The 18,475-nt window shown below is 33.5% G+C and overlaps 1 protein-coding gene across 3 annotated transcripts in view; it reads right to left on the minus strand.

The window, feature by feature from the left end:
* Positions 1-2,679: 2,679 nt before the first annotated feature.
* LOC137622203 (beta,beta-carotene 15,15'-dioxygenase-like) overlaps positions 2,680-18,475 on the minus strand; it is a 44,887-nt gene continuing 29,091 nt past the window's right edge. For all 3 annotated transcript variants that reach the window (XM_068352668.1, XM_068352670.1, XM_068352669.1), the window contains exons 3-10: positions 14,934-15,070; positions 14,112-14,252; positions 9,915-10,040; positions 8,653-8,803; positions 7,764-7,972; positions 6,217-6,471; positions 5,341-5,547; positions 2,680-4,382 (exon numbers count right to left, since the gene is read on the minus strand). In XM_068352668.1, coding sequence (XP_068208769.1) covers positions 4,113-4,382; positions 5,341-5,547; positions 6,217-6,471; positions 7,764-7,972; positions 8,653-8,803; positions 9,915-10,040; positions 14,112-14,252; positions 14,934-15,070 — 1,496 coding nt within the window. In that variant the 3' untranslated portion in view covers positions 2,680-4,112. The remainder of the gene's footprint in view (positions 4,383-5,340; positions 5,548-6,216; positions 6,472-7,763; positions 7,973-8,652; positions 8,804-9,914; positions 10,041-14,111; positions 14,253-14,933; positions 15,071-18,475) is intronic.

The raw sequence follows: 18,475 nt of genomic DNA on the forward strand, positions 1-18,475 counted from the left end.
GCCTTCCCGAGGCGGGTACTTAAAACTATAATAAAGCCAAGAACGTTATCCTTTGTTCGTCCAAATTGGACTAGCTAGCAAAAAATACCATAGTAAAACAATAATAAAATAATGATAAAAATAATGGTCACAAATCGTAAGTGATACAACCTAGATGACAGTACCAGATGGGCAATATTAACTTGAAATACCAGTGAAGCGAACAACGCCATAATGGCTGCCGCCGCCGAGAAAGGCCAAGCCGATCCAAAATTAAAATCCACATTACTGGAAAGAGAACAAATGCCCGGTACTGAAAAAAACTGTCAAAACAAACTATGGTACTTAACATTGGTAAAGGTGAAGTAGCAGCGTCAGTCATGATGAATTAAGCCAAAAACGGGACAAAACACCAAGAGCACAAAGAAAAACGACTAAGCCAGCAAGTCCAAAACGGAACGATGTCCTAGAGGGCGCTCGTGTTAGGCGTCTGTGGCGTGGTCCAAGTTTGGTTTCTAGGGCCTCTGTTACGGCCCTTCCCTTTGATGAAGGAATTATCTAAATGGAAGACAGCCTGTGAATAGTGGTTTTCACACACCCCTGATGTACACACGACACCCACAAGGTGCTCGCGCGAGAGTAGTAACCTCTGCATTCCATGCTTTTATCTTTCTCTGGTCTATTTGGAAGATTTATATCAGAAAAATGTAAAGAAGGACCCCTTTTCACCGGCCGTCACAGGTCGACCCAGAAATAACTATTGTAACATGGCCAAGAAATTAGTATTGGGTATGGCTGCTTCTATGAAGTGCTCACAGCCATATATCAAAACCATGTCAACCATTGTAATTAGAGTACACTAATACCTCTGGCAAGTGTTTAAATAAATAATTTTTATGGCTGAAGTGTGTCAAATTAGAAAGTTATGCCTTCTACAAACCATTTTACTATCTAAAACTTCGAGGTGCTGTTTTAGTACGAGATTTCAAAGTAATGGCTTTGCTTTGGTATGCGATCTCACCTGATAGCAGCGACCTCACTTCCCGGCAAAGCAATAACCATTATTTTTTTTAAAAATATATACTGGAAGTAATTATCCAAGAAATAATAAATGTATCATCGATGTTAGCGTGCGCAGCTCAACATTACCGCTAACTAGTACATAAAGAGCTTTGAGCGTTTATTTTTTCGCGAGCGAAGCAAGCGCACGGCATGCAAGAACCATCAGATTGTATTTTTTTATACCTATTAAAAATAACAAGATAGCATACCAAACAAAGTAATAGCTTTCGAAATAGCACAATAAATGAAATCACATACCAAAACAGCACCAACTTCAAAATAAGTCACACCCACATTCACATTAGAACCTGTGATTAGACTTCTTTAAAGTCTTTCAAACTTTTCAATCACGATAGAACCTATGAAAAGACTAAAAAAATCTTAGTCCTGAAATACTGTATAGTTCTGTCATCATACTTTCCTTCGTTACAGGATCCTAAAATTTTGTCCAAATGAAATCTCTAAGTTGAGAGTTCAGATCTGGAAATTATTTGAGACGCCAAGTCAAAAGCATTATAAGTTGTAGAGGCAACGTAGTTTAAAAATAGTACATAAAATCATACAGGAACTGTGAAGCACTGGTAGTTTATTTCTTTATCTCCTGCCAGTGAATGGAGAAACTTGCGCCACAAGTTAAAAGCAAATTGAATAAGACCATTGAAATAAGGTATTCTATAAATCTTATCAAAATGGGAGCGCTCACATTGAGCAGACCTTATGTTGATCACCTAGGTTAGCAGTTTCTAACTGAATTTAGGTTAGAGTTGATAGATGAAAAGGATTAGAAAATAAGGAAACTTTGCTCTGCTACTATGCCTGGCCAAAATTATTTAAAAAAACAATGGTGCCAAAGTCAGATAACATTAAACTTTAGACCGTTACAAATGGTACAGAGGCTATACCATAGATTTAATCCTAAATTTGTTTACTATAAATGATATGCAGTTACAATCTTACTATTGAAAAGTAAAATACCTATCAGGTCTCAAGACCTTTGAGATAATTTACATAACCTGAGGCTGGTACAGAGGCCTCAAGATGATAATCACTTCCTAGAAATGAGATTTAGACCAAGCAGTTTAGTGTTAGTCTAAGAGTCTAGAGCTAGGCACCAAAGGTTAGCTGTGAGCACATCTAGTAACGCTTAGTTAACCATAGGAGGTTAACATTTAAATTAAGAGTTGGGCTTTATCGCCAAGTGAATTCCACTTCCTAATCTTTGCAGAGTGAATTAAAAGTCATCCTTGCAAGGTGAATTCAAGGAGACTTTTTTTGGGGGATAAATTTGGAGCACGCTAGCCTTGGGCACAGGAATTATATAAAACGTTCCTTATTATTTTTACATATTTCCTTTTATAAGGCCTTTCAATATTTTAGTTCCATCTCATAAAAAACCTATTGTTTTTTGCAATAAAAATTTGAACATTTGCTGTAATTAAAAATTTTAAAGATATGCTCTTTGTTCTAGTACTGTACTTATCTGTTACAGTACAAGTTAGTTTTTGGACAGTTTCCAGAGCGATAATCAAAAAACAGTGTCGTGGGGGGGACTACAAATGGCTTTAAAAATATCCCTTAATAATAAAAACACCCACTCTTCCACCTCTTCAATTTTGAGGGAATAAACAAAACTCCAAAAACTTTCAATGTCTTTAATGAATTTGTATAAAATATCAAAAATGTATTAAATAAAAAATTAAGTTATCACAGTTAAAAGCTGCAGAGATATTTCCAGCTGGTAACTATATTTTAACACTTTCATGTGAAAGGTTAAATAAAAATCTAGAGTATAAAAAGAATTTCCTAGTTCTACCAATTACAAACTAGCAATTTTAGTAGAATTTGAAGTTCTCTAAAAATTTAGATAACCAATGATAAACTATTTTAAATGCCCATTGAGTTTCATATGAAAGTAATTCGTGTAGGATATATAAAATAAGTCACATGAAAGGCACTAAGCCGTGAGCGCTCAGCGTTAAAGCTACCTACTTCTATATCTATGACTAGCTAATCCTAGCAAACTGTCTTTGACTTTCAGGATAGATATTGTTCCTAGACTATCACCCCCTTGTTCAATCTCTAATCTAGATTACTTAACGAGACTTAATTGAATGGGTCATCAAAACATTCAGATTCTCTAATTTTTAAAAGGTGGTAAGTGCCAAATTTTTAAACTTTCAAAAACTTGGCAAAATTTAACGTATGCTTAACCGCAAAGAAAATAGGCTGCAAATTTCAGTTGGTATTGAATTCTACGGTAATTTGCCAGCATCAGCTTATTTAAGATTCAAATTTTCAATAAATTTTCACGGGAATAAATGCAAACTAAAGTGAATAAGTATTTCAGTGAAGGGTAAAAACAGTCCAGGTTAATCCTCCTAGTGTAGAGAGGCAGACATCTAGAACAATGCATCAAAACCTTTATGAAACTACATAAAGACCTTGAGGACTATAAATCAGTAAAATACTGTACGGTACTGTATACATATTTGATACGTATGCACGTATTGCTAAAAAAAAGTTTTTTGTTGGGCATCATGAAGTGCAAATACCTTTGACAGGAAGTCAACGAAAGCAATCAGTCATGCTAAGATTTGACAGGATTTACAAAATTTCTGTCATATGCCCTAGTACTGGGGCCTGGGAGGTCAGAGTAGACTTAAGAAGCTACCACCTGCAAAATATTCTAGACGTGTACGTTTGATGAACTAAAGTTCAACTATAATGTTCCAAAGCAAAATCTATGATTCTAGAACTAAAGGAACTTTGAGAAGGCCTACTTTGGAGCATTTTCAAAGACTAGCCATCATGCTATCACATCTGAGAACAGATGACAACTTCACCCCCCAAAAAAACAATGCCCTATGAAATGAAAAAAGACATCTGGCAGCTTAACTTCACGTACAGTAACTATCTGCTTTCCAGAAGGTATCTAAATTTAAATATACATAATGCCTATTTTGTGGGATCAAACAATAAAATAATGCTTTATAAAAACAACAATGCAACAGAAAAAATCCTTTGGCTTCTTGTCATTCCTCTGGTGGCCATTTTTGGTTTGTCCAATCAGATCAGAACTTGTCTGGCAGAAAGATGCCGTGAAGTCCGTTGGGGACCTTGGCACTAACTTCACACCTAGCAATTTCCTCCATGGTCCTGGCATCAAGAACAAGCATGAAGTCAGACTTTCCAGGCTGGACATCACAGACAGAGGCCAAGAGAACACCATCGTCCTCATCTATTGCATTGGGGGCACCGACAAAGATGGGCTCTGAAAGGTATTGGTATTCTGTACCCCTCCACAGCCAAGTCCTTCCAGAATCCACATCAATTTTCGATACCTGCATGAAGGAAAAAGGATTAGAAGTGGCAAACCAAATTTTTCCTATTACTGCAAGGATAATACCAAAATATATATATTTTTTTTTATTAATTGACAAGTACTGTACTACTTCTAAAGGATTGGCAGATTTATAATGGCAAGCCTTAGTTTCAGTAAAAAGTTACAAATTTGAAATAATACAGTACGAGATTCTCTTAGGGGGTTAATTTCACAGGTAGCCTTAGTAACCAATAAATTATTAATTTAATACCAAAACGACACGATAGCATAAGGAGGGAATTATGTCTGTACGTTGCGTGGTGCACTCTTCCAGCTTTCTGTCTAGCCTCTTATCTTTCGCTTCTTACTGTAACTGCTGGGTTTTCACAGTTACAACTGCCCTCTTACATCGCTTCACAGAGCCCAGAACCTAACTATTTAGCCAAAATTAAAAGCCAATCTATAGTTTGAAGTTCGTAATTTTATTAAATCAAAATCTAACTCCAGGATATTTGGATTTAACTAGATTTCTCCCTAACAATGACCTACAGATTGTAGGTATTCAACATTCATACAGTGTGCTTTTATAATTTTCATCAGTTACTAGTCATAGTAACACCGCAATATCTGAACCCTGAGACTATTAGTTACCCAAGATATTGGGTTACTCAAGATTTCTACTAAACTGTTAAATGCAATTTAGTTATTTGAACACATGCACAGTACTCTATTGCTTCATGACCTGCAGTGTCATAAAAAATTTTAAAATAAAAAGCTACTATCCCAAAATAGTAGTCTAAGAATACTTTGTAAACCACAAACTCAAGTAACTTCTCACTATCACATCCCAAATATATATTTAGCTTTTCAGATAATGTTCACGAACACATGGAAGAAGAAAGAAAGAAAAAAAAAGGGTAATTTTTTTCAGAAAAGAAAATTTAATTGCAAAGATTGAATTAGTAACCAAGACTCACCGCATTTTTGTAGTATCCCTGATCCCAACCGCCAGTACCATACACATAGTGGTAAGGCTTGGCACTGTAAGCCTTGTTGATTGTAGGCATGTCCCAACCAGGCTCACCAATGTCCATCCCAGTAACTTGGATGTGACCCTCGCGGACCTTGATAGCAGATGCGTCTGTGCCAGGGATAGTGACTAGTTCCTGGCCTTCAGGCACACTCTGGAATGTTAAAGTTTTGATTTAAAATGGAAGAACAGAAGCACAATTACAAGCAGCATATAAACTCCTGAACAAGTTAACATTTAGTCAAAACGGAAAAGTTTGTTACTACACATCTTAAGGAAGACCATCTTCTGAAATCTTTCTGTAGATCAACACAATATAATACAGCCAGCCAGTCTTGTTAAAACAATCTTACGTTTAGTAGATACAACGCAGCTTCCAAAGTTTTAAATTTATCATTCTATATGGTATTAAAGTCAAAGGGTTTTATAAGCTTTGAGTTTCTATGCCAAATTAGAACTACCACCTATAAGACATCAGCAGAAAAGCGACTTTGGTATTTATGTAATCACAAGGAGATCTGAATTTATTATAATATAGATTTCATTGAAGTACAGGTACTTCACATCAATACAAGTAATCTCTGAAAAAGTAAAAGGACCATATAATATAGTCATGCAAAACTAAATCTGTCCAATAATTTATGTACAGAACTGTATATCCAATTCTGTAAATCCAATGAGAGTAGGAATCACAAGTAGACTGATTAAAGTACAAAACTAAAACTAATCATTTAATATGGTTCTGCAATTGTTAAAAAATTGAATCCTTTGAAAAGATATAACTAATATTCTACTTCATTAAATATAAACCTTGTCCTCTTACCTGTATGTCATGAACTAAAGGCAGTACGAATCTGACCAGCTGAGGTGGATCTTCTTTGTTATATTCATTCATCTTAACCTTGTTTAGGTAAAGCTTATTGAGGATTTCAGGGTTGGGGTAAGCCACCAAGTCAACAACCAGGTGACCTTTCTCCTCGTAGGTGTTAGCATGGTGGAAGACTAGGAAGGGCTTATCGCAGATGTAATTCACCTTCTGCACCTCCCCAGTGTTCTTGTTGAGTACTATGAACTTTACCTGGAAATGTCCAAAAGTTTAGGGATCATTCAGCACTGATAAAGCAATTTTATTATTTTAATATAAATTAATTTTTCAATTTTTTTTTTTTTTTTCACTTTTGTCATCTCCTATGTCTATTGATGCAAAGGGCACTGATAAAACAATTAAAGTTTTTAATCCAATTCATTCATTCTTTCATTTCCCTTGTCATCATCTCATCCTATGCCTATTGACACAAAGGGCCTCTGTCAGATTTTGCCAGTTCTCTCAAGCTCTTAATACTTCTCCATTCATCATCTACTCCAAGCTTCTTTTCTACAGTAATATCTTCATAACTAAATGTTAAACCCTACTTCACCTTAAAAAAATTTGCTTCAGACCTCCCAGCAGAAAAGGAGTCATGAACTGTAAAATTACTACTTGGAACCAAACTTTTTTTTGTATTTTAACCCTTTTACCCCCAGGCTATTTGGAAATTTCCAACCCTAACTCCCAGGGGGTTATTTTTTTCCCAGCACATTTTGTAGTATATATTTTTTAAATTGCTCTAACATCCTTGATTTTTGTCATAGAGGGGTCAGGTTGGTCTCATTCTCTTGGAAAATGCATGAATTTTCTCAAAAAAATTATCAAAAATATGAAAAAAAATTTTTATAGCATTTGTCTGCAAGGACGTACCGGTACGTCCATGGGGGTAAAAGGATGGCTTTTGTGAAACTTACCAGTACGTCCTTTGGGGGTAGAAGGGTTAAAGTTTTACCTATACTATATCACTTATCAAGAATGTAAGTATGCATAAATTCTTCCTTGCCCATGACATTTAGTAAACAATCAAAGTTTGTCTCGACCTTTTTTACACCTGAACTTTGACATCAAAATTCATGGCAAAATGCTCTGGCAGAATACTCCCAAGACAAATACAATAAATAAGTTTTGATTCCAGAGTTCTACATCTGTACAATAGAAAATCTGCTGCCCTAACTCCGGGGTTTCTAAGAGGACATTTGTTTAGCAGTTACTTTTAGGGAATTTCATAAAAATCTGCATTTTATTTTTTATCAATAAAGCTCTATACTCCCCTGAATTTTTTGCAAAGTTAATTTAGCTTTGTTAATTACATCAGGTTTACAATAGCAGTATACACTGTACTAACTATTCAAACTAATACCCAAATCTAAGTATTAAAAAGTTTTAAACTTTACATTAAAAAGCAGTACAACACATGAACTGCAACCAGAGTAAATGTAGTCAGCTTTTATGATAGTTTAACAATAACCCCTTCAGTACCCACCCAAAGAAAACAATATTACCTTTTCTTGAGGGTGCCATTCCATACATTCATGCAAGGATTTGCTCTTGACCTGGGAGGTAGCCAACTTCAGCGTGTTTAAAAGCATCGGCTGCTCGCAGAAAACAATGTAGTTTTCGCTCATGCCGAAGCTGTGGTTGTAGCCGAAGGAGGCTCTCCAGCTCGAAGGAATATTTGCTACAACTCTAGCATTCATCCATGGCTCTGTACCTGTAGAGAAAATAAGTTCTGTATAATGAACTCTTCATCTTGTATTCTTGAAAGTCCGTAAGAGCACAGTACTGCATCGTAGCAAAGTAGACAAAGTGACAACAACTATAATAGCTCAAGTCCAAAATAATCTTCAAAAATTTTGTTGCAACCTTAAGGATGAAAATTTAACTGTATATAAGACTAAATGCCAATCTGCTATGAACATATCCCCCACCCAATAACTGAAGATTACTAGAAAAAGAAATTTGTTTAGATAGTAAAAACTAAAGATTTATGAAGAAACTGAATATACAATCAGATCTTTTTAAAATATGAAAAATCTAATTACTGTTCCAACCCTTAACTTAAAATCAACCCTTCTTTACTTCAGAAATGTTCATAATACATTTACTTTCAAACAAACTTTCTTAAAAGAAAACATAGAAAGTAACCAAATCTTGAAGTAAATTATGATTTATATCAGGGACCATGAAATTTTTTAAGACTGAAGGGGGTTACAAACATACCGAAGCAGGGATAACCTATATCTGATACTGTAATTCAAAAAAAATCCAAATACATAGTCGTCTCAGCCAAAATAAAAATACTTTGAGCCCTGTAACTTTAAAATTAAATTTTCTCTATCAGAACACACTAAGCAAAAGTAGATTTCAAGTAAACTAGCAAGCATCACTTACAATTTTTCTTCTCATCGGAAGGTGGAACCCTAAGGACATGGTATTTGGGGCCACCCATGAAGGAACTACCCAAATTGTAAGTAGCTCCGGATGCATCTGTCAAAGGGTGTGATGATGCGAAGTTTACACTTGTGTATTTGTTGAGATCCACCTGGGGAGAAAAATAGAAATTAAAAAGCTACAGTATTAAAAACTATCAAGAGATCAGAGCAGCTGTACATATCCAGTGGGATGTTGATAAATAAAATTCCTTGAAAAAGATTTACAGTAAAAATATCCAAGGTAAATAGCATTGACGATACAGATGTATATCTATTTAACTTCACAGCAATAAATTTGAATTTACTAAATTATCAGTGTTTTGAACAGGTTCTTCATTCTCAAAGCAAGCATTTTAGTCATAAGCTTAATGCCACTAGCTTTAAACGTGCAAATAGTTTACACAAGTCTATCTCTAATGGTTATCAGTTTAGCAAACTTGTACATTTTTATGTTGCCACAGTATGTAAAGTTGCAACCTCCCCACCCCTTGAGGGAATTTTCTTCCACAACACAAACTCTTCCTTATTTTTAAGTTAATATTTGAAAAAAACATTATGTAATAAGATTTTGTAGATAGACAAATTCTACATCTTTAAACTTGATAAGGGTAGAAGAGACTAGCTATGGTAAGCAGCTCTTCTAGGAGGACACTGCAAAATGAAAACATAGTTCCCAAGTCTTGGGTAATACCATAGCCTCTGTACCATGGGTACACTGGCACAATAACAAAACAAGAGGAAGAAAATAAGATAAAAGTTTACAAAGGAGATAATTATTTGGACTTTAAGCATCCTGCTTTTCCAACAAGGGTTGTGGCTTAGCAAGTAATAATAATAAATAGCTAGTTAAGTTTTTCAATAATTATAAAGCTGGCTGGAAGCAATTCTTTACCAAGGTAAAAAACAAAACCACAAGGTCAAAATAGTGAAAAGTACAGTATCTACAATACTTTACAACGAAAATACCTTAGAAGAAAATTTGAACATGCATAATACAAATTCAGAAAGTAATTAGTTTTCCCAAGAAGGCTTAAGGTTTAAAAATCTAACCAGGTAACCCTGGACAGGTATGATGGGTCGTACGCGACCCCTACAGCATGTTCAAAGTCAGGATCGAGCTCTACCCCTAAATAGGGGTGTCCAAGAATGATACCTGTCCAGGGTTAAGAACCTAAAATACAATTAGACAAATATTACTATTATGAATTAAACGCTACTAACCTTCTCCTTAGTATCGAGTGTAACTGGGTCAACACGACGAATGAAGCAAGTCTCAGTTGCAACGAAAACATTGTCCTCAATGCAGGTCACAGTGTTGGAACAGTTGTCTGTCATGACATGAGCATCCTGAAAGAAATAAGAATGATTGTAATACAGGAGATTACACCCAAATAGAAAAATTAAAGTAAATGAGATTACATTCAAATCTTGAAATATACAATCTTAAAATATACAGGAGAGATTACACCAAAGTAGAAAAATTAAAACAGTAGATTACTCAAATATTAAAATTCAGTAGATTGCACCCAGATAGAAAAATTAAAATAAGAGATTACACTCAAATATTAAAATAAAATATAACACCCAGATTAAAAGAAATTACACCGATTAAAATATACAGATTGCACCCAGATAGAAAAAAATAAAGAGATTACACCTAAATAAAAAAAAATTAAAATACAGATTGCACCCAGATAGAAAAAAAAATAAGAGATTACACCTAGATACAAAAAAAATTAAAATACAGATTGCGTCCATATAGAACAAAAAATGAAAAAAACTGAATACATTCAGAAATTTTAAATTGAAACAGATTACACCCAGATAGAAATATTGCACGGACATCAAACTAAGTTTGAAGGCAAATAAGAGTTTAACAACACTAGGCATTTACTAAGTTTAACCACCGCTTAGCAGTTAAGAGTTACAGTTACAGTTCTGCAATTACACAAGATGATTTCACATCTTGTTATATTAAAATACAGGAAGAGAAGAATTATTTAAATGCCGGTAATACTTAAATTTTTTCTCCATTGCCATAAAAAATTTTGCAAACTTCTCCCGTAAGTTACCAAATGCTAAAAAAAATAAATCTTCATTTAAACTGTATTCTAGACTATTGAAAAATCGTAACCGCTTTAAGCATGGATACAAATTAGGCAAATTAATGTTAAAGGAATACTTTGTTTTAAAAATAATACAATCAAATTAGAACTATCGTAACCTAATAATTATATAAATTAAGCAAATAAATGAGTTTCATTGTAGTGTATTACAAGGCAATGTAACCTAGGAAAAAAAAAAAAACTACTTTTTCTCATTGAAAAAAATACGCTCTCTTCGAAAATGACACTCGTTCCCGTCGCAAATGAATAGTTTCAGAAATATATATACATCTATATCCTCCGATAATGGGGGACCCCCAGTGGGAACTCAATGTTACAGTAGTGTGTTAAACCTAAATGCAAAAAAAATTACCCAGTGGGAACTCAATGTTACAGTAGTGTGTGTTAAACCTAAATGTAAAAAAAATTACCCAGTGGGAACTCAATGTTACAGTAGTGTGTTAAACCTAAATGCAAAAAAAATTACCCAGTGGGAACTCAATGTTACAGTAGTGTGTGTTAAACCTAAATGTAAAAAAAATTACCCAGTGGGAACTCAATGTTACAGTAGTGTGTGTTAAACCTAAATGTAAAAAAAATTACCCAGTGGGAACTCAATGTTACAGTAGTGTGTTAAACCTAAATGCAAAAAAAATTACCCAGTGGGAACTCAATGTTACAGTAGTGTGTGTTAAACCTAAATGTAAAAAAAATTACCCAGTGGGAACTCAATGTTACAGTAGTGTGTGTTAAACCTAAATGCAAAAAAAATTACCCAGTGGGAACTCAATGTTACAGTAGTGTGTGTTAAACCTAAATGCAAAAAAAATTACCCAGTGGGAACTCAATGTTACAGTAGTGTGTGTTAAACCTAAATGCAAAAAAAAATTACCCAGTGGGAACTCAATGTTACAGTAGTGTGTGTTAAACCTAAATGCAAAAAAAATTACCCAGTGGGAACTCAATGTTACAGTAGTGTGTGTTAAACCTAAATGCAAAAAAAATTACCCAGTGGGAACTCAATGTTACAGTAGTGTGTGTTAAACCTAAATGCAAAAAAAATTTAAAATAAATCCTAACAGCAGAACCTTGACAACTATAAGGAAATTTTCGTGCAATAATTTATAAAACTTTAGGATGGACTAGAGTACAGATACGGGTATCCCATTCATAAGAAACGGCCCACACGATCTCAGCTGAGTCACTGATTTACATAACCCGGGGGCAACTGCAAGGTTGCCAGATTTTCCACGGGATTATCGTACATGGGCCTTAAAATTCTCTTTTTCTTCAACCAAAATTATCGTACACAGTTTCAATATAACTATTAAGGAGTTATATGATTCGCTTATTTCAAAATATTTTAGTATAATCGTTAAAACACATATGTATAAACCCAAGTTATGTATCGTAATTCGTACTGGACCTAAAATAATCGTACATGTAAGATAATTATCGTACGTATGGCACCCCTGCCCCGGGGGTTGCGAGGTAAAACTTCTGTCGCCTCTTGCGTCACTCAAGGTTGTGACGTAAGCAGTGTTAGGTTGTTTCCCAACCTCGTAAGAACAAAGGGTGCACGTTAAGAATAAAAAGGGTTTAATTTACATATATTTAAACTTCTAAATATCAAATCCCATATTAAGTAAGAAGGTTTAAGGAAAAATGATTGAAAAACTAAAAGGAGCCTGAAAAATTCCATTGTAAATTTAAAAAAACTAAAAATATAATCTTAAACTTTGAATTCAATTTTTTTTTAAATTCAAATAAAGGTAAAAAAAAATTTTATACTTTAATTAAAATATTTAAAATAAATTCAGACATTAAATATTGGGGTGAACAGTCAAGGGAAGACGAATCAATCTTCGGAAAAATACAGGGTTGAAAACCTTTATTAAAAAGACCTTGAACTAGGCGTTACCCCCTTCAATAAATAGAAAACAAAAAACTGAATAATCGCGTTGAGATAAAGAAAAAGTAATTTATCAACGAACAGAAATTAAACTTATGGGCCTGTGTAAAAAAAAAAAAAAGTTCTAGACAAAAATATGGATATTGTGGTAAAGAAAATCCAAGATATGTTTTAGTCATAAAAAAACAAAAAACTAATAAAATTCCATTGCAGGAACAAAACTCAGTGAAATCTTGAAAATTTTATTAATTTTTTTTATTATAGGCAGTGGCATTTCACTCAAAATGTAATTGGAAACTATTTACAAGGAGTTTATAGTTAGAAAATTCCAGGAATACGAAGGTAACCGCATTTACTTGTACCCGTTAATTGCAAAGTTAAAATTAACTTCTAATCAGTCATTTTAGTTTTAAAAAACTATTTTTGCCTATAAAGATTTATCTGAAGTAATTATTAATCAAAATATATCAAAGATGAACGCCGTGTTTATCTTTTTCAAAAAATTATTTTTGCCTACAAGATTTCTCCGAAGTAATTATTAAACAAAATATATCAAAGATGAACGCCGTGTTTATCTTTTTCAAAAAATGATTCTTGCCTATAAGATTTCTCCGAAGTAATTATTAATCAAAATATATCAAAGATGAACGCCGCTTACCGTTCGTGTTTATCTTTTTCAAGAAAAAGAATTGAAAGATTCCAAAAATGTCCCAATCCAAGGAAACCAACAAATTGGCCTCCATTAACGTAAATTACAGTTTTCCGGTATAGAAACATTACAAGAATTCAGATATAAAGATTTCAAATATCCAAGGATTCAATGCCCATTAAATAACATCCAATCTATCAAATTAAAAGTTTAATTAAAAAGAAATAAACAAAAGGACTAAGTGCTGACCACCAGAATAATGACATCTTCAGAAAACTATCATAGATTGAAAGATTTCCTCGAGCTACAAGAAGTCAGCGTTTTATGGAAAGTTTTCAACTCAATTACCCAAAATTTGTCTTTAATATTTTGTTATACTTTTGTTATTTTTTTGTAAATAGAATTACACAAGAAATGTACATGAATAAAATTTAATTGTATTTTTATAATAAAAGAAAAAAATTGTTATACTCTTGTTATTTTTTTGTAAATGGAATTACACAAGAAATGTACATGAATAAAATTTAATTGTATTTTTATAATAAAATAAAAAAAATAAAAAGGTAAAGTGGAAATACCGAATTGTATTACCAGTAAAACAAGAAAAAAAAAAGACGTCCATTGAATAATTAACTCCCGATTTGCTTTACGTGATAATTACCAGATTACTCTGCAAACATCGATAAAGATTTTAAAGAAATTTATTTAAATTTAAATTCTAAAATTATTTTAAAAAAAGAAAACGAACTTACAAAGGTTGAGATCATTCTGGAGAAGATGTTCTTGCTAGGATCCGGGTACGAGTGTGTGCCGAATTCAGTGAAGATGGGCTTCTGGGCCACACAGGCCTTCTTGTAGGCGTCAGAGCGAAGGTACTTCGACCTAAAGCTCACCTGGAAGAAGAATTCAACCATGTTAACTATCATACAAAATAGTTCTGATAGTTCTATACAACTGCCTAATGTCTTCTACTAAGGTCCCCAGCCCAGTGACGCTTGGGTGCTGATTGACCTTACATGATCAAGCAGTGAACTAAAGAGCCATTAATTAATCCAATCCAAACAATAATGTGATGCCATAAGTTTTGAAAGTTATTTCCTTTAGTCGAGAAAGTTATTTACTTGTAGGGGGGGGGGGAAGTAATTTACTTAAAGGGGCAATGGTGGGCCAAGAATTTACTTAAAAATGGCAAGGGTGGGTCAAGTAATTTAATTGAAGAGGTAAGGGTGGGCCAATAATTTACTTGAAAAAAAAAAGGGCAAGGGTGAGCCAAGAATTTACTTTAAAGGTAAGGGTGGACTAAGGAATCGCCTAAATGGTTAAGGGTGGGCCACGTCATTTACTTATAGGTTAAGGGTAGGCCAAATAATCTTGCTAAAAAATGGACGCGTCAAGTATTTTACTCAAGGAAGGAGTGGGTCAATTAACTTAAAACTGGATGGATAAATTCATTTAGGGGGGAAAGCCTCACCCATGCCACTTTCTGACCCTTACCCAAATAACACTTAGAATATTCAAGAAACAGCTACAACTATATATTAATTATTAAAGTGATAGACCTAATATAGGCATACCTGACCACCGTTGATGGAGAATTTGTACATGATGGCGAGGCCGTCCATCCAGTGATTGACTGAGAAGTCTTCAGACAAATCGAATTTACCCGGCCCCACCCTCACGAAACTGCCGCACAGCCATGAAGGGATTTCTCCTGAAATAAAGATTTAAAAAATTAATAATTTTAATATATTGCATTCTTATAGATATTAGCTATTGGGGCTTATATAAATTAAAGAATTTTAGGGGTACTAATGCTTCTCAGAAAAGGGAATTATGAAATCAAAAACGTTAATATGGCATTCTTATTATATAGATATCTATAGTTGGTATTAGGGCTTTGTTATACGAATATAATTAATCTTAATTTACGAATTTTAATAGTAATGCTTTACAGAAAAGGGACTTATGAAATCAAAGAATACATAAAGTAAATTTTTAAATATATTTCATTCTTTGATATGTGTTATTGGTATTAGGGCTTGGCTTTACAGAAACTACAAAATAAAGTATTAAAAAAATATATTTTAAGTAAAGCATTGCATTCTTATGGATATAAGAAGTCGAATGTCCATAATATAAGTATTTATATAAAAGAGACGGGACGGCTAACAATAAGAGAAACAAAGATACAAAATACTGAAACTTTTACAGATAATTCACTATCAAATTAGTGGTACTAACTAGTTAAAAGTATGTACAAGAACCCATAAAGAAGTTTATTTCCAAGATAAGAAAAGGAAATAGGCTCAGCATAATTCACCGATTGATAGAATTCATAAATTCTTAAGGGACGAAGAAAATGTATATAGAAAAGCACAGAGCGCGGACCTTAGCCACGGCAGCTTATTTCGGTCAACCTTTTGCTCTACCTTGTCATAGGACTTTCAAAATTGAATCTCTTCCACGTCTCAACATGACCACTCTCGTTAATTTTTCAATACTCTGTGGCCCGGAGTTAAAAAATAAAAATTAAATAAAATATAGAAAATTAAATAAAATGACAATCATTGGCGAACACATAACCACCTCCCAACTTCGTTGTCGGTGGTATAAACCTACGAGTATATATTATCAAAGCTGTATTAGAGAATCATTCAGATACCTCATGCGGCCAAGGTTCAATGTCCTGAAATTCCTCAGCGCTGATAACTTGCAATCAACCAAAAAAAAAAAAAAAAAAAAAAAATAAAAAATGCAAGACTAAAAAAGTCTGGTATTTCCTATGCCGTAGAGGTAATATTAACTTAAAAAAAACCAAAGTTGGATGACGTGGTAACTAACATTTAATTTAAGAAACTGGCATCTCGAAATGACTATAGACATTATAATAGTCTTGTTACGAAGAGTCAAGGGCAGAGTCATTGGAGAAGATTATCAAATGCGCAGTTGACCACCGCAGTTAAAAGTTGCAAAAACATCAGATTATGCAAATAAATATTAGTCAAATTGATGCAAATAAAAGTTACTTCCAAACCAACTTTGTTTACATAAATACTGTACATCTGAAAAGTCAAATACATGTAAAAACCGTTATAAGACTTTCAACGCTCACTTTGCCAAACACTATGACTAGCAGACCTGAACTCTTAACATAGCACAGTATGCAAAAATTAATTTAAATTAATCAACATTCCAAATAGTACTTAGCAAAATAAACATTAAAATTTACAAGACTTAGTTTTATCTATGTAGATTTAAATCCTTGAATAGGCCTAGGCACAACTTTTATAAATTTTATATTTTAAATTAATTTTTCATCTAAAGGCTACACGGTAGAACCGGTAGCTATTCTTGCTTGACCCTTTCAATGTAACTATAAAGATGACAGTGCAATTTCAAGGGCTTTTGTACCGAGTAACATTTACGAGGAGTCATGCAGTATCGAATAAAGTTCCACGACAACAATGTTTAGTTTATTGTGCACTATAAAAAATCTATGAAATTAAAAGAATTAATTTGTTGAATTATATATAAATAGCATCTTTTTCTCACAAAAAAGTTATGACTTAATATATTCATCTCGCAGAGGAACTTAGTCACGTTAAGAGCATCTCTCTCTCTCTCTCTCTCTCTCTCTCTCTCTCTCTCTCTCTCTCTCTCTCTCTCTCGTAGAGGAACTTGGTCACGTTAAGAGCAACACACCGCTCTCTCTCTCTCTCTCTCTCTCTCTCTCTCTCTCTCTCTCTCTCTCTCTCTCTCTCTCCCTCCTATATGCTTTAGGTTACTAGAGAGAGAGAGAGAGAGAGGTTAATGCACTTTTATAAAAACTTAAATAAACTAAATAAATTTTGTAATATTCTCAAAGGCGAACCTGACCTTGAGTCACCTCAAACCCCCTCTAAAATTAACAAGAGCTTCGCTGTCACAGACAAGAAAAGAATATAACTGCATGTACCACTTCTAGTAATAATACCTACCATGCCTTCAAATTGCTGTCTATTACGGTCGATCAAAATTCTTTAAGAAAAGAAAATCTGGGCCGAGGAGAATCACAGCCTAAGGCCTCAAATGTCTCAAGTTATATTCTTATGAAAATCGATAAAATATTTATTCGGGTGTCGAAATATTTATTAGTTTTAATGTTAAGTTTTATATTCATATTTGTGTATAAATTTAACACTTCATATGAAAGTCTAAAATAAATCTTCAATTTAATGAGCATGAATTCATTCATTAAAATTTTATATCCATATTCATGTGTACAAATTCTACTCAATGTATAAATTTTATATAGTAATGTCTAAAATTCCCATTCGTATTATAAGGGAGAGATAAGAGATTTTAAATACGTAAGCAAAATGACTCAACAAGAACAGGATTGCAACCGACACTAAAAACTATTTTAGTATAAAATAAAACTAGCATATTAGATGAAAAATGTACCCACCTATGTGGGCATGTAATATCAATGCACAAACTGGCATTCAGACTAAATTATAAAAGTTCTAGTATAAAATGACAAATTAAATAAAGAATTATTACTAAACCCATATACACAAGGAAATCTAATCCATCTCTGACTAAGCTGAAACTGGAGATTTAGATAAGAAAATGTAAGGATAATTTAGAGAAAACCCGAATGAAGTTTAATTATTATTATAAATTATAAAAGTGAATGGGAGATCAAAACAAACCGTTAACAGCGTTTACGGTTACAACTAAACTAAGAGGATGCCTTCGCCCAGCCCAACATTCTTATTTTACTCATAACTTAACTGTGTACTTAGAACTTGAAATTTTCTTTATCAGATTTATTTTGTCATTCTATCATACCCTTCCTGTCAAAGTGTCGTTGAAATTGGTCCAGTTATTGTTTAGCGCATTTGCACGAACAAGAACTTAAACAACATCATTTACTTAACATTACGATTATTTTCGAAGTACTGCAGCGTACTTATACTTTGGTGAAATTTTTCCATAATATTGTAGATTCAACCTTGGGTTATAAATACTCAACTAGACTACAAATTTGGTAACAATCTGTAGAGTAGTTTTTGTGTAAAGTTGCTCGCAAACTACTAAGGCAGCAAGGTTACTGAAAAATCACCATAACTTG

This window comes from Palaemon carinicauda, chromosome 29, assembly GCF_036898095.1.
Source record: "Palaemon carinicauda isolate YSFRI2023 chromosome 29, ASM3689809v2, whole genome shotgun sequence".
Taxonomy (NCBI): domain Eukaryota; kingdom Metazoa; phylum Arthropoda; class Malacostraca; order Decapoda; family Palaemonidae; genus Palaemon; species Palaemon carinicauda.